This window comes from Lepus europaeus, chromosome 17, assembly GCF_033115175.1.
Source record: "Lepus europaeus isolate LE1 chromosome 17, mLepTim1.pri, whole genome shotgun sequence".
Lineage (NCBI taxonomy): Eukaryota > Metazoa > Chordata > Mammalia > Lagomorpha > Leporidae > Lepus > Lepus europaeus.
This window is the reverse complement of record NC_084843.1, coordinates 61,336,148-61,348,815: the sequence shown is the minus strand read 5'-3', so window position 1 is coordinate 61,348,815 and position 12,668 is coordinate 61,336,148. Positions and strand designations below refer to the sequence as shown.

At 42.0% G+C, this 12,668-nt stretch overlaps 1 protein-coding gene across 1 annotated transcript in view; it reads left to right on the top strand.

Moving 5' to 3' along the window:
• Nucleotides 1-12,668, top strand: part of MICU1 (mitochondrial calcium uptake 1) — a 230,390-nt gene that overhangs the window by 47,552 nt on the left and 170,170 nt on the right. The window contains exon 2 of the mRNA XM_062214805.1: nt 10,712-10,873. Within this exon, the coding sequence (XP_062070789.1) occupies nt 10,713-10,873 (161 nt within the window). The 5' untranslated portion in view covers nt 10,712. The remainder of the gene's footprint in view (nt 1-10,711; nt 10,874-12,668) is intronic.

Genomic DNA, 12,668 nt, shown 5'->3' with positions numbered 1-12,668 from the left:
TTTATCTCACTGGGACACTTAAGCCTCATATACATTGATAGCTGAGATGTTATTGGGCGTGAGCTCAGCAGTAGGGCTGGTAAATGATAGTTCTTGGCTGAGAAGAATGAGGTATCAACCTTTATGGGCCTGCCTGTATCTTTCATTAAATGAAAATGCTTGAAGAAAATTATCCCCAGGGGAACATTAAATTTTGTTTTGCATCATCTAAATATTTTTTATAAATAAAGAAGACACAGGTGAGTATTTTACAATTTTAATTGGTATATTGAATCTTGTATTCTGCCTTCCAATTTAATGGAAAATGCATATGTGAAATACTGTATATTTGCATGGATAAATACATAAACATAATTATAAAGAAATAGTGTATCATAAAAACCTCTCTGTATCTTTTTTCCCCCATTTATTTGCTTTATTTTTACTTGAGAGAAAGAGATCTTCCATCCTCTGGTTCACTCCACAAATGCCTGCAAAACAGTCAGGACTGGGCCAGGCTGAAGTGATAAGCCTGGAACTCAATTCAAGTCTCCCACATGGCTACCTGGGATCCAAATACTTGAGCCATCACCTACTACCTCCCAGGGTAAACATTAGCAGGAAGCTGGATCAGAAGTGGAGGCTGGACTTGAACCCATTCATTCTGATATGGGATGTGAGCATCCCAAGCTGTATTTTAGCTTTGTGCCAAATACCCACCTCCCCTCCCTTTTACCTTGCTTATTTTCCACCCCCACCTGCATCACTACTACTGTTTTTTTGTGTCCTTAGAGTTATTTGATAAGTACATAATATTTTTATTTCTGCTCTTTTTACATAAAAGGTAGCAGGCTATATATGATAGTTCATAACTTGCTGTCTTTTGATAATAGTATGTCTTGGAACTCTTTTTCTTTTTAAAGATTTTGTTTTATTTATTTGAAAGGCAGAGTGACAGAGAGGAGGAGACACACAGAAGAGAGATCTTCTGTCTGCTGAGTAACTCCCCAAATGGCTGCAGTGGCTGGAGCTGGAGCTGGAGCCTGAAGCCCAGAACTCCAAACAGGTCTTCCGCATAGATGATGGGGACCCAAACAGTTGGGGCATCTCCCTTTGCTTTCCCAAGCACATTCACAAGGAGCTAAATCAGAAGCAAAGCAGCCTGGACTCAAACTGGTGCTGCAGTACAGGATGCCAGCATTGAAAGAGGCAGCTTAATCTGCTCAGCAACAGTGCTGGCCCTTCTGGAACTCATTTCATATCGAAACACAGGGTTTTTTGTTCCATTTTTGTTGCTATATGATATTGCTTTCTATAGGCTTATAGTTTAACCAATCCTCTTGTGGTGAACATTGGGGTCATTTTTAGTCTTTTGCTATGAAAAACCATGATACAATGAATAGCCATGTACGTGGGTAGAATTTCACAGATGTGCATCAATAGAGTGTACTTGTATTTTCAGAAGTAGAGTTGCTGGGTCAATGCATGCAATTTCTAAGTGTACTTTTCATGGATATTACCAAATTGCCTTCCAAAGATGGCACTAATTTGCGTGTTCATCAGTACTGCCTCTTCCGCATTGCCAGCAAGTGGGTTTTTAAATTTGGATTTTTGCCAGCCTAATGAGTAAAAAAGCAGTATTTCAGTATAGTTTTAATTTGCACACTACTATTGTAAGTGGTATTAAATATCTTTTCATAATTTTCAGGGCCATTTTGGACTGTATTTATATGTTTAGCCCAGAGTTTTGTTGATTTATGAAATGTTTTAATAATATCCTATGATTACCATTTTAATATTTGCATTATATAGGGTATATCATTGGTTATCTTTCTATAGTTAGACATTTGATCTCCTTTTTTTTTTTTTTTTTTTTTTTAAGATTTGTTTATTTGAGAGACAGTTACAGATAGAGAGAGGGAGAGACAGAGAAAGAGGTGTTCTATCCACTGGTTCACTCCCCAAATGGCCATAACAGCTGGACCTGGGCTGATCCAAAGCCAGGATCCCAGAGCTTGTTCCAGGTCTCCCATGTGGATTCAGGGGCCCAAGCACTTGGGCCATATTTTACTGTTTTCCCAGGGCATTAGCAGGGAGCTGGATTGGAAGTAGAGCAGCCAGGACTCAAACCGGCAACATGTAGGATGCCAGCGCCGCAGGCAGCAGCTTTACCTGCTACGCCACAGCACCAGCCCCTGATCATTTAGAGTGTGGATAGTCTGTTGAGAATAGTTACTTAAAAGAAACTTTCCTGTTTAGGTTATTTGGGAGTCAATAGTTCTAGGATTTATTATTGATTTTTGTATTAATTAGCTATGAGTAAACCACCTGACTTACCTGGATCTCAGTTTCTTCATATGTAAATCATAATATTGAATTAAATGACTTCTGATTCTGTGAGCCTTTGAAATTTACCAAAATCAATACATTAGTAGTCTTAGTGTAATAATGTTTAAAAGTAGCAATATTATACTGTTACTGATTTTTAAGAATCTTGTACTTTGTAAATTTACATTTATTAAATAAAAAAAGAATAAGAATCTTGTTTTTGCAGTTTCTTGTTGGATAGATAATGCTTTTTCTTTAGTAACAAAATTATCTTTAAGTTGCCTGCCTTGACATTTCTTGGTTAGAAATACCACTTCATCTTTTTCCAGCTTACGTCATAGTTATGTTTTCTAGAGGTGTGCCTTTTGTTGTGGGGGTGGCGGCAATGGGGGTGGCAGTGTTTTGGAAGAAAAATGAATTCCTTTTGACTTGACTTAACCTGTCTGTCATGGAGCATGTCAGTCTCCATTAACTCCTGCCATTTAACTGTGGAGCTTTCCAGACTCCGCTGGAAAGCTGGTTTCCTTAAATCTATTTCTTATCAGAAATTATTCCATTCAACTGGTTGGACTATTTCTTCAATACGGAAGTTGGAATCACATTATAATAGAGCTTGTTCTCTGTAGTTCAAAAAATTTAATTGGCATCTATGAAAATACCGCTAGAAGAGAAGACTAGACATATCTTTTGTTGTATACTTTGGGGAATGAGATTAAAACCAAAGTAAAATGACATGTAAGCCCTAACATTTGAAATACACTATCAAAATTTAAGCGGAGTATTAGTGAAACAGAATTTCCAAAGTTTGAATTCCTCTGGAATGCTGCCATTCAGAAGTGCATTCTCAAAACTAACAAATATTTATTATTTACTTGAAAGGCAGAGAGGCAGACATGCGTACACACAGAGGGATAGATCTTCCATCTTCTGGTTCACTCCCCAAATGCCTGCAACTACTGAGGTTGGGCCCAGCTGAAGCAGGGAGCCAGAAACTCAATCCAGGTCTCCCTGTGGGTGTCAGGGACCCAAGAATTTCAGTCATCACTGGCTGCCTCTCATCTATAGGAAGCTGGAAATGGGAGCAGAGCCAGGACTGAACTGCTATTCCAAATGCTTATTCACACCAAACTAATACATTTTGAGCAGATAATGTTTTAGTCCCTTCCCCCAAGCGAGATAGATTAAGTTTTAGCATAGTTTTTTTTTTTTTTAACCATCATCATGAGAAGAGTAGAGATTAAAAAAAAAAAAAACAAAAACAAAAAACCCTAAGCTCATCTAGGTAATTTTTTCATTTTGCCAGTGGGTGAATTTTCCCCCAAGGGAAGTACATGAGCTTTCTTTGTGCACATAGCTGTTAATAGTAGAGTTGAGACATCATGTTACTGAACCAGGCAGGTTTGTGGCCTGATGTGTGCAAAACCCAATCCGTGGCGCTGGTATTTTGAAGAAAGAAAAGCTTTTCCTGTGTGACCAGCCATCAAAGAGATGGATAAAATGCAGACCTGTCTCCCTGGTCAGATGTCGGGGTCCCAGAGTTTTATGGGATCAGGAAAGAGAAGTCAGGACACAGACACATCCACAGAGCAATTTCTGATTGGTGGAGCCTGTGGCAGAACCACATTATGTATCAGTATGAGGAAGAGTCCTGTCAGCAGATGTTATAATCTTTGGGCCCCTCCCATCCTAAAGTTCTCTGGCTGTCCTGTTTTCTGTTCATTCTCTGGTTTTTGGTTCCAGAGAGGGGCCAACTTTGTTTTCAGGTGTTACTTGTAGGTCATAGTCTTCCCTTTTGTGCATGTGCTCCTCAGCTGTTCAGCCTCCATCTAATTGAAACTGATTTAGGCCAGCTTTGTGATGAAGGCTGTAAAAGAAATTAAGAAATAGTGATTTAGTCACTCAACTTTTATGGCTGGAAACTATTGTTAAAGAGTGGGGATAGAGGCCAGCGCTGTGGCATAGGGAGTAATGCTGCCACCTGCGAGGCTGGCATCCCATATGGGCACTAGTTCAAGTCCCAGCTTCATTTCTGATCCAGCTCCCTGCTAATACGCCTGGGAAAGCAATAGAAGATGGCCCAAATCCATGGGCCCCTGCACCCATGTCAGAGACCCAGAAGAAACTTCAGGCTTTCGTCTGAGGAAGCCCTGACTGTTGTGACCGTTTGGGAAGCAAACCAGCAGATGGAAGACCTCTCCCTCTCTATTTTTGTTACTGTGCCTTTCAAATAAATAAAAATATTAAAAAAAAAAAAGAATGGGAGTGGCATGTGTTTTTCCTTGCAGTTAAGACACCAGTGTTCCACACTGAGTGCCTGAGTTCAAGTCAAGCTTCCTGCTAACGTGGACCCTGGTAGGTAGGAGTGACGGCTCAGGTAGTTAGGTTCCTGCTTCCCACATCCAAGACCTGGATTGAATTCTTAGCTCCTGGCTTCAGCCTGGTTTCTGCCAGCCCCATCTGTTTTGGGTAATTGGAGTGAAACAGCAGAATGGAGCACTCTCTCAAATAATTTTTTATCTCAAATAAATTTTTTAAAATTTATTTTTCAAGAATAACGTGGGAGGCTTAGAGGGAAGGAATAGGGAGACATGGCAGGGGGATTATGAGTTGCAGTATGTCAGGGGGAGACCTGATTTAGGGGGCAACAACCTGGTTTCAGTCTTGGGTCACTGGATTCCTAGTCCACTTTGCTTTATACCATAATGCTTAGTGTTGTCATTATTGTTATAACCTCTCCCCCCTTTTTATCTTTTTTGTCTCTTATGCAGAAGACTTTGGTGTTTCTGGTGGTGATATCTGATTGTTTTGTTTCTCCTTAAAAAATGTTTTGTTTAATTCTGTTTTTGGTTTCTTCACTTGACCTGATCTTGGCTCCGCCCAGTAGATAGGGTTATTGTCTTCTGACTGTACTCACCGCTTTCCTGTTAGTTCACTGCCTTTGGGCTTTTTTTTCTTTTTTTTTTTTTAAAGATTTATTTTATTTATTTGAAAGTTAGAGAGACAGAGGTCTTCCATCTGCTCACTCCCCAAATGACCACAACGGCAGGAGCTGAGCCGATCCAAAGCCAGGAACCAGGAGCTTCTTCTGGGTCTCCCACATAGATGCAGGGGCCCAAGGACTTGGGCTATCTTCTGCTGCTTTTCCAGGTGCGTTATCAGGGAGCTGAATCAGAAGTGGAGCAGCCAGGACTGGCACCCCTATGAGATACTGGCACTGCAGGCCGGGGCTTTAACCCTCTGTGCCACAGTGCCGGCTGTCTCCCCTGGCCCAACTTTTTTTTTTTTTTTTTTTTGACAGGCAGAGTGGACAGTGAGAGAGAGACAGAGAGAAAGGTCTTCCTTTTGCCGTTGGTTCACCCTCCAATGGCCGCCGTGGTAGCGCGCTGTGGCCGGCACACCGCGTTGATCCGATGGCAGGAGCCAGGTGCTTCTCCTGGTCTCCCATGGGGTGCAGGGCCCAAGCACTTGGGCCATCCTCCACTGCCTTCCCTGGCCACAGCAGAGAGCTGGCCTGGAAGAGGGGCAACCGGGACAGGATTGGTGCCCCGACCGGGACTAGAACCCGGTGTGCCGGCGCCGCAAGGCGGAGGATTAGCCTAGTGAGCCACGGCGCCGGCTCTAAAGATTTATTTATTTGAAACACCGAGTTACAGAGAGAAGTAGAGAGAGAGAGAGAGGATACCTTTGGTTCTTTGCAGTTTATTCCCTGCTCTGCTGGTAGATAGTGATTTTCCTTCCTTCCTTCCTTCCTTCCTTCCTTCCTTCCTTCTTTCCTTCCTTCCTTCCTTTCGAGTGATTTTCTTTAAACAGTATTTTTGCCATGTTCTTTTCCTACTGAAGAGCTTGAGAGGCTATTTTATTTTTTTATTTGTGGTCTTTTTTAAAAAATTTTTTCAAAGTTATTCTGGCCTTCTAATAATCTTTCAAGGATATAGCTTACCTATTTGATCATATGTCTGTTCTCCAGATCTCATCAGATGTTGTAAATTTACCTTCCAGTCGTGTATATCCTTTCCCTCTTCCAATTTTTGAATCAGTTTTGTTTTTCATTTTGAAACTTCCAAGTGCCATTTCTTCCTGTTGATAGTGGTAAATAATTATTCTTCCAGATTTGTATGTTTTAGTTGTGATTACTTTTGCTGCAGCCAGAAGCAATGCTATATATGTGAACAGGTGTACATTTGGGGAAAAAAAGTACAACGAACAGCTTCCTGGTTACTGATTTTGCTTGAGTATATGCAATAAATTAAAATGACTTTTGGGACTGTGGGGAGATAGAATTGTTGCCAAGGCTCAGGTCATATAAAATAAGAGGAAAAATTAATCCGTGGGAGACAGGATGAAGCTCCTGGCTGCTAGCTTTGACCTGACCCAGCCATTGTGGCCATTTGGGGAGTGAACCAGTGGATCAAAGACTTCTCTCTGTCTCTCCTCTTCCCTGTAATTCTGTCTTTCAAATAAATTTTTAAAAATACTAGTATTGGCTGAGGCGGAACTGATAGCAAAATTTACTTAGCAGTAAAGGTCCCAGGGAAGAGTCAGTAACTCAGTAATATTAGGAGACAGCTCAGTCGTTGAACCTGACTTGAACCAAAATAATGAAAAAGTTTTCTTAGTAAATTAGAGACTGAGAAATGTGCTTACATATTAGAAGCCGGCCGGAGCCATGGCTCACTAGGCTAATCCTCCGCCTGCGGTGCTGGCACCCTGGGTTCTAGTCCCGGTTGGGGTGCCAGGTACTAGTCCCGGGTGCTCCTCTTCCAGTCCAGCTCTCTGCTGTGGCCTCGGATTGCAGCAGAGGATGGCCCAAGTGCTTGGGTCCCTGCACCCGCATGGGAGACTGGGAGGAAGCACCCGGCTCCTAGCTTCGGATCGGCGCAGCGCACCGGCTATAGCAGCCATTAGGGGAGTGAACCAACAGAAGGAAGACCTTTCTCTCTGTCTCTCTCTCACTGTCTGTAAAACTCTCTCTCTCTCTCAATGTCTAACTCCGCCTGTCAAAAAATTAAAAAATAAAAAAATAAATAAATATTAGAAGCCAGTATGTATATAGTTTGCACCAAGACATTGTTGGTTTTAAAATGAAATATATTTTACAGATATTTTAAACATCTATAATATAACAACCCATGTGCTAGAAAATGAATTTAGATGGAGCTGGCGCAGTGGCGCAGTGGGTTAACGCCGTGGCCTGAAGCGTCAGCATCCCGTAAGGGCACTGGTTCGAGTCCCGGCTGCTCCACTTCTGATCCAGCTCTCTGCTGTGGCCTGGGAAAGCAGTAGAAGATGACCCAAATCCTTGGGCCCCTGCACCTACATGGGAGACCCGGAAGAAGCTCCTGGCTCCTGGCTCCAGATAGGCGCAGCTCCGGCCGTTGCAGCCCGTTGGGGAATGAACCAGCAGATGGAAGACCTCTCTCTCTCTGTCTCTCCTCTCTCTTTGTAACTCGGATTTTCAAATAAATAAATCTTAAAAAAAAAAAAAAAGAATTTAGAAAGAAGTGTTGGGGATCAAAGACTTTTCTCTTTCCTCCTCTCCCTGTAATTCTTTAAAAAAAAAAAAAATTGGATCTAGATTAGATGAAGGGGGACTAGGAGCAAGATTTATTTAGGAGATTACAGGTATAGGTCCCAGGGAAGAATCAGTAACCGGCACAGGCCAGCTAAGCTGCTTCTTTAGATGCTGTATGAGAGTTCCGATGTGAGTCCCTGTTAGCATGTTTAATCCAGCTTCGTGCTGATGCAACTGGGAGGCAGTGGATTTAGGTATTTAGGTTCTTGCCACCCACATGGGGAGATCTTGATGAAGTTCTTGACTCTTGGCTTTGGCCTGGCCTACCCCCATTTGTTGCAGGCATTTGGGGAGTGAATCAGAGAATGGAAGATATCTCTCTGTTTTCCTTCTGTGTCACTTTTTAATTTGGCCTTGGAAGAAGTTTAAGCTGAAAGGAGGAGGCAAACTTATGTATGAAAAGATATATGAACTGCCATAAGATGTGTTCCAAACACAGGATTTAAATTAGGAAGCAATGAACTATGCTTTGAGAAAAATGAAAGGGGGAGACATGAAAACTTTGTGTAGTCTGAATGAATTAACAGTGTAAAGGTCATAGAGCCAGAAAGTAATGCCCATTCTCCTTCAGTGTGCTGTGTGTAATAAAAGAACGTCGGGCTATTCTGTGACCTCAAGGTCGTTGTCTAGAGGGAAAAAAATCCACATTACTTCCCCAAATGGAAGTACTTGAATTAATCCTTTTGGAGTACTCTTGACATTTCTGTCATTTGATGAAAATCCTACACTATTCTGAGGCTTAAGATCAAACAAAAGCCTTTACTGACTGGCCCAGTCTAACCCAGTTTTCTTTTGTCTTTAATTTCCTACCATTTATCCCATAATCTTTTATATTTCTTCAAGATGCTCTTGTAGAAATGTGTTCTTTCAGAAAATGTTTTATGTGTATCTTGCCTAATTAGAATGTAAAAGTGTTTTGACCTAAAAAAAAGTAACACAGTGCTGATTATGTATATAGAATGAGCTTAATCAATTCTGCTGAATTAGAATTTCCCAGTAATTCTCTTAGATGCTGAATTAGTCAGCTTTTGCTTTGGCAACAAACAACTCGTCATGGCTGTAACGTTGATTTCTACCAGCATTCTGCAGCTGTGCTCAGCTGGATTAGCTGGACTTGACAGTGGTTTATTTCAGGCTGAGGTCTGTTCTTTATGGAACCCGAGTTGAAGGATCAGTGTTTCCTTGAGGCATGATCTTTTGGTGGCGTACAGGAGCACAAGGCGGCCAACAGTAACTCCTCTTAAAATCATTTGATGGTAATGAGGATCAGGTGTTGTGGCACACCAGTTAACTGCTGCATAGAATGCCTGCATCCCAGATTGGGGTGCTGATTCAAGTTCTAGCTACTTCACTTCTGATTTAGCTTTCTCTATATACATCCTGGGGGGTAGCAGGTGATGACCCAAGTGCTTGGGTCCCTGTCACCCATGTGGGAGACCTCGAAAGTGTTCCAGTCTCCTGGCTTCAGTCTTGCCCAGCCCTGACTAATGGGAACATTTGCAGAGTAAACCAGTGAATCGAAGATCTCCGCCCCCCGCCCCGCCCCGTGTGTGTGTGTGTGTGTATCTGTGTGTCTGTCTCTCCTTTTCTCTCTGTGAATAAACTTTAAAAAAAAAAAAAGGAGTTCGTGGAACTGGCCTATATTTCATTGCTCAAGCAAGGCACATGGCGAGATACGCAAAATTGAAAGACTTGGAAAATAGTCTTTGCCTGTGGGATGGAGAATGGGAAAGTGAATGTTCATGGGCAATAATATGAACTAATACAGGAGTCTCATATGAATAAAATATTAAAGGAATTTTTTTAGTGAAGTTTTAAGTATGACATGAGAGCATCTGTTTGGGAGGAAGACTTCTAAGGGCCTGGGTATGAGAAAGACTTAATGAGTACTTAAATTCTTTTCACAGAAGCAATGTCAGAGTTATCAGAGGAGGCAGCAGCATTTCCTAGTTAAAAACTTGGACTCTGGGATCCTAACTGCATGCTGTGGGGCAAGTCACACATCGCAGCTGTAACATCGGAGTGCTAGTATCGATGTGCTGCTTTTCAGTTCTAAATCCATCTTTTATTCCCCTGTTTGTGATTCTGAAAATTTCTCCCTTGCCAGTTATTGTTCAACTTTGTCAGTAGAGGGACTAGAGGGGCACTGGAGAAGGAAGGGCTGTTTCTGCCTGATCCTAGTGTGTTCTTGTCTGCTGGCTCCCATGACATGCAGGGGCTACTGGGACACTTAGTGGTGCTCAACCCTGTGGGAGCTTTGACAGCAGCACTCCCACATGCAGTTTTCCAGTGAATTATGGCATCTCCCCATTATGGGTGGCTTTACCTAGCACCCTGAAGTCCACCTTCCTCAGTTTCCCTGATGTGAGACCTCCCAGTAAATGGCCTGCTCTGGCATCTCAGACAGTGGTTTTTCTAGTGAATTCTGCTGGCATAGTACCTTGCTAAATTTCTCAAAATGTCCTTTAATGTGTCTCCTCCACGAGGTCTGGATCTCAGCCCTTTGACAGGTTTGATCCTATCTGGGTAGCTATGCGGCAGCCCAAAACTGGTGGCTGCTCCCTATCTTTGCTGTCTCTCTATCCCCTAATTATTATGTGGTTTTTGTCTTCCAATTGTACTTTAATGTACTAGGGTTATGAGTAGTAGTGATTTTTCTGCCAAGATTGTTTTCAGGATTAAATGGGACAATGCATGCCAAGTGTTTAGAATAACGTGTGCCATAGAATAAGCACTTCGTCAGCGAGTGATGTTGATACTGTCAGCGTCATAATCATCATTGTCAGTCGCTACCGGTAGCCTTGAAGTGACATTTCTACTTTTTGCCCCCAGGATGTTTCGTCTTAATTCACTCTCTGCGTTGGCAGAGCTGGCTGTGGGCTCTCGATGGTACCATGGAGCCTCCCAGCCTACTCAGGTCAGGAGAAGACTAATGATGGTGGCGTTCCTGGGAGCATCTGCAGTAACTGCAAGTACTGGGCTTTTGTGGAAGAGGTGAGAGTTCCCCAGCCTTCCTGTTCCCGCATGGACGTTCATTCTTCCAGCTGTCTATGTAATCAGGAAGGATTCATTTCGGGCTTAACTTTGTATTCGAAATCATTTGGTGTTGATACTGTTTGTTCAATGAAATAAGATATTTTAGAGAAGTCAGCTTTTATGCCAAGACAAGAAATGGAAAACATTGTGGTTCAGGATATGTACATTTTTAATAATGTTCCAAAGATATCTGTAATAGCTTTAGAAAATGCTTTCTGAGACCTCAGAATTTCATGACCATATGTTAAATTAACTAATGAACCTTAATACCTTTTTGTCACCTGATAATTTTCTTTTAGTTATTGAAACTTCCCTGAGGAAAGTGAGAATGCAGTGAGCCATAGTTTTCTCTTTCTTAAAATACACATGTACTGTGTTTCTAACTCTACCATTCCCTATGGCTTGTTGTCATTGTTTTGATTGGATTTTTAATTTTATCTGTTGAAAAGATAGATAGAGAAAGAGAGAGAGCAAGCTTGAAAGAGCACTCAGATGCCTGGGTTCACGTCCCAAATACTCACAAAGGCCTGGGTTGGGCCCATAGCTTGAGCAGGTTCTCATGTGGGAGGCAGGCACTCAGCTAATGGAGCTGCCACCTGCTGCCTCAGAGGATCTGCATTGGCAGGAAGCTGGAATTGGGGGCTGGAGCTGGGAATCAAACCTGAGCTCTCCAAATATAGGATGTAGACATTTTATCTAGTGTCTTAATAATTAGACCTAATGCCTGCCCCTCCCTATGTGTTTTATGGTTTATCTGGTTCACCCTCTCTTGCAGTTGCTTTTCATTATGTTTGGCTTCTTCAAAGAACTATATTTTTAAAAAATCAGTTTAGTTTTGTTGAAGAATAATATAAATAAAAATGTACTCATTTTAAATATATAGATTGTTAATGAATCTGTGTATTATGTAAGTATCCCTAAATCAAGATACAGAACATTTCCATCCACCCATAAAGTCCCACCACTCCAGACAACTACTGATCTGATCCATATCACCCTAAGTCAGCTTTGAATTTCAAGAACTTAATGTAGATGTAATTTTGAATCTGAATTCTTCACTCAGCCTAATGTTTTTGAGATTTATCCATTTGTAGCCGAAGTTCATGTCTTTTTAATAATTGAAAAATATTCCTTTGTATTAATATATCACAATTTGTTGATCTAATTTCTAGGTGAAGGACTTTTACACTCTGTTTTTTTTTTTTTTTTTTTTTTTTTTTTTGACAGGCAGAGTGGACAGTAAGAGAGAGAGACAGAGAGAAAGGTCTTCCTTTTGCCGTTGGTTCACCCTCCAATGGCTGCCACGGCAGGTGCGCTGCGGCAGGCGCACCGCGCTAATCCAAAGGCAGAAGCCAGGTGCTTCTTCTGGTCTCTCATGGGGTGCAGGGCCCAAGCACTTGGGCCATCCTCCACTGCACTCCCAGGCCATAGCAGAGAGCTGGCCTGGAAGAGGGGCAACTGGGACAGAATCCAGTGCCCCGACCGGGACTAGAACCTGGTGTGCTGGCACCGCTAGGAGGAGGATTAGCCTGTTGAGCCACGGAGCCGGCCGTCTGTTCAGTTTTTTGTTCTCATTATAAAACTGCTTTGAAATTCATGTAAAAGTCTTTATTTCTTTTGGTTTAATGCCTAAGTGGAATTACTAGGTCCTATGGCAAGTATATGAACTTTACTGAGATCCACCAGTTTTCCAAAGAATTTATCCCATACACATTCCTGCCAGCAATGCATGAGGACTTACCTTGAGTCTTTT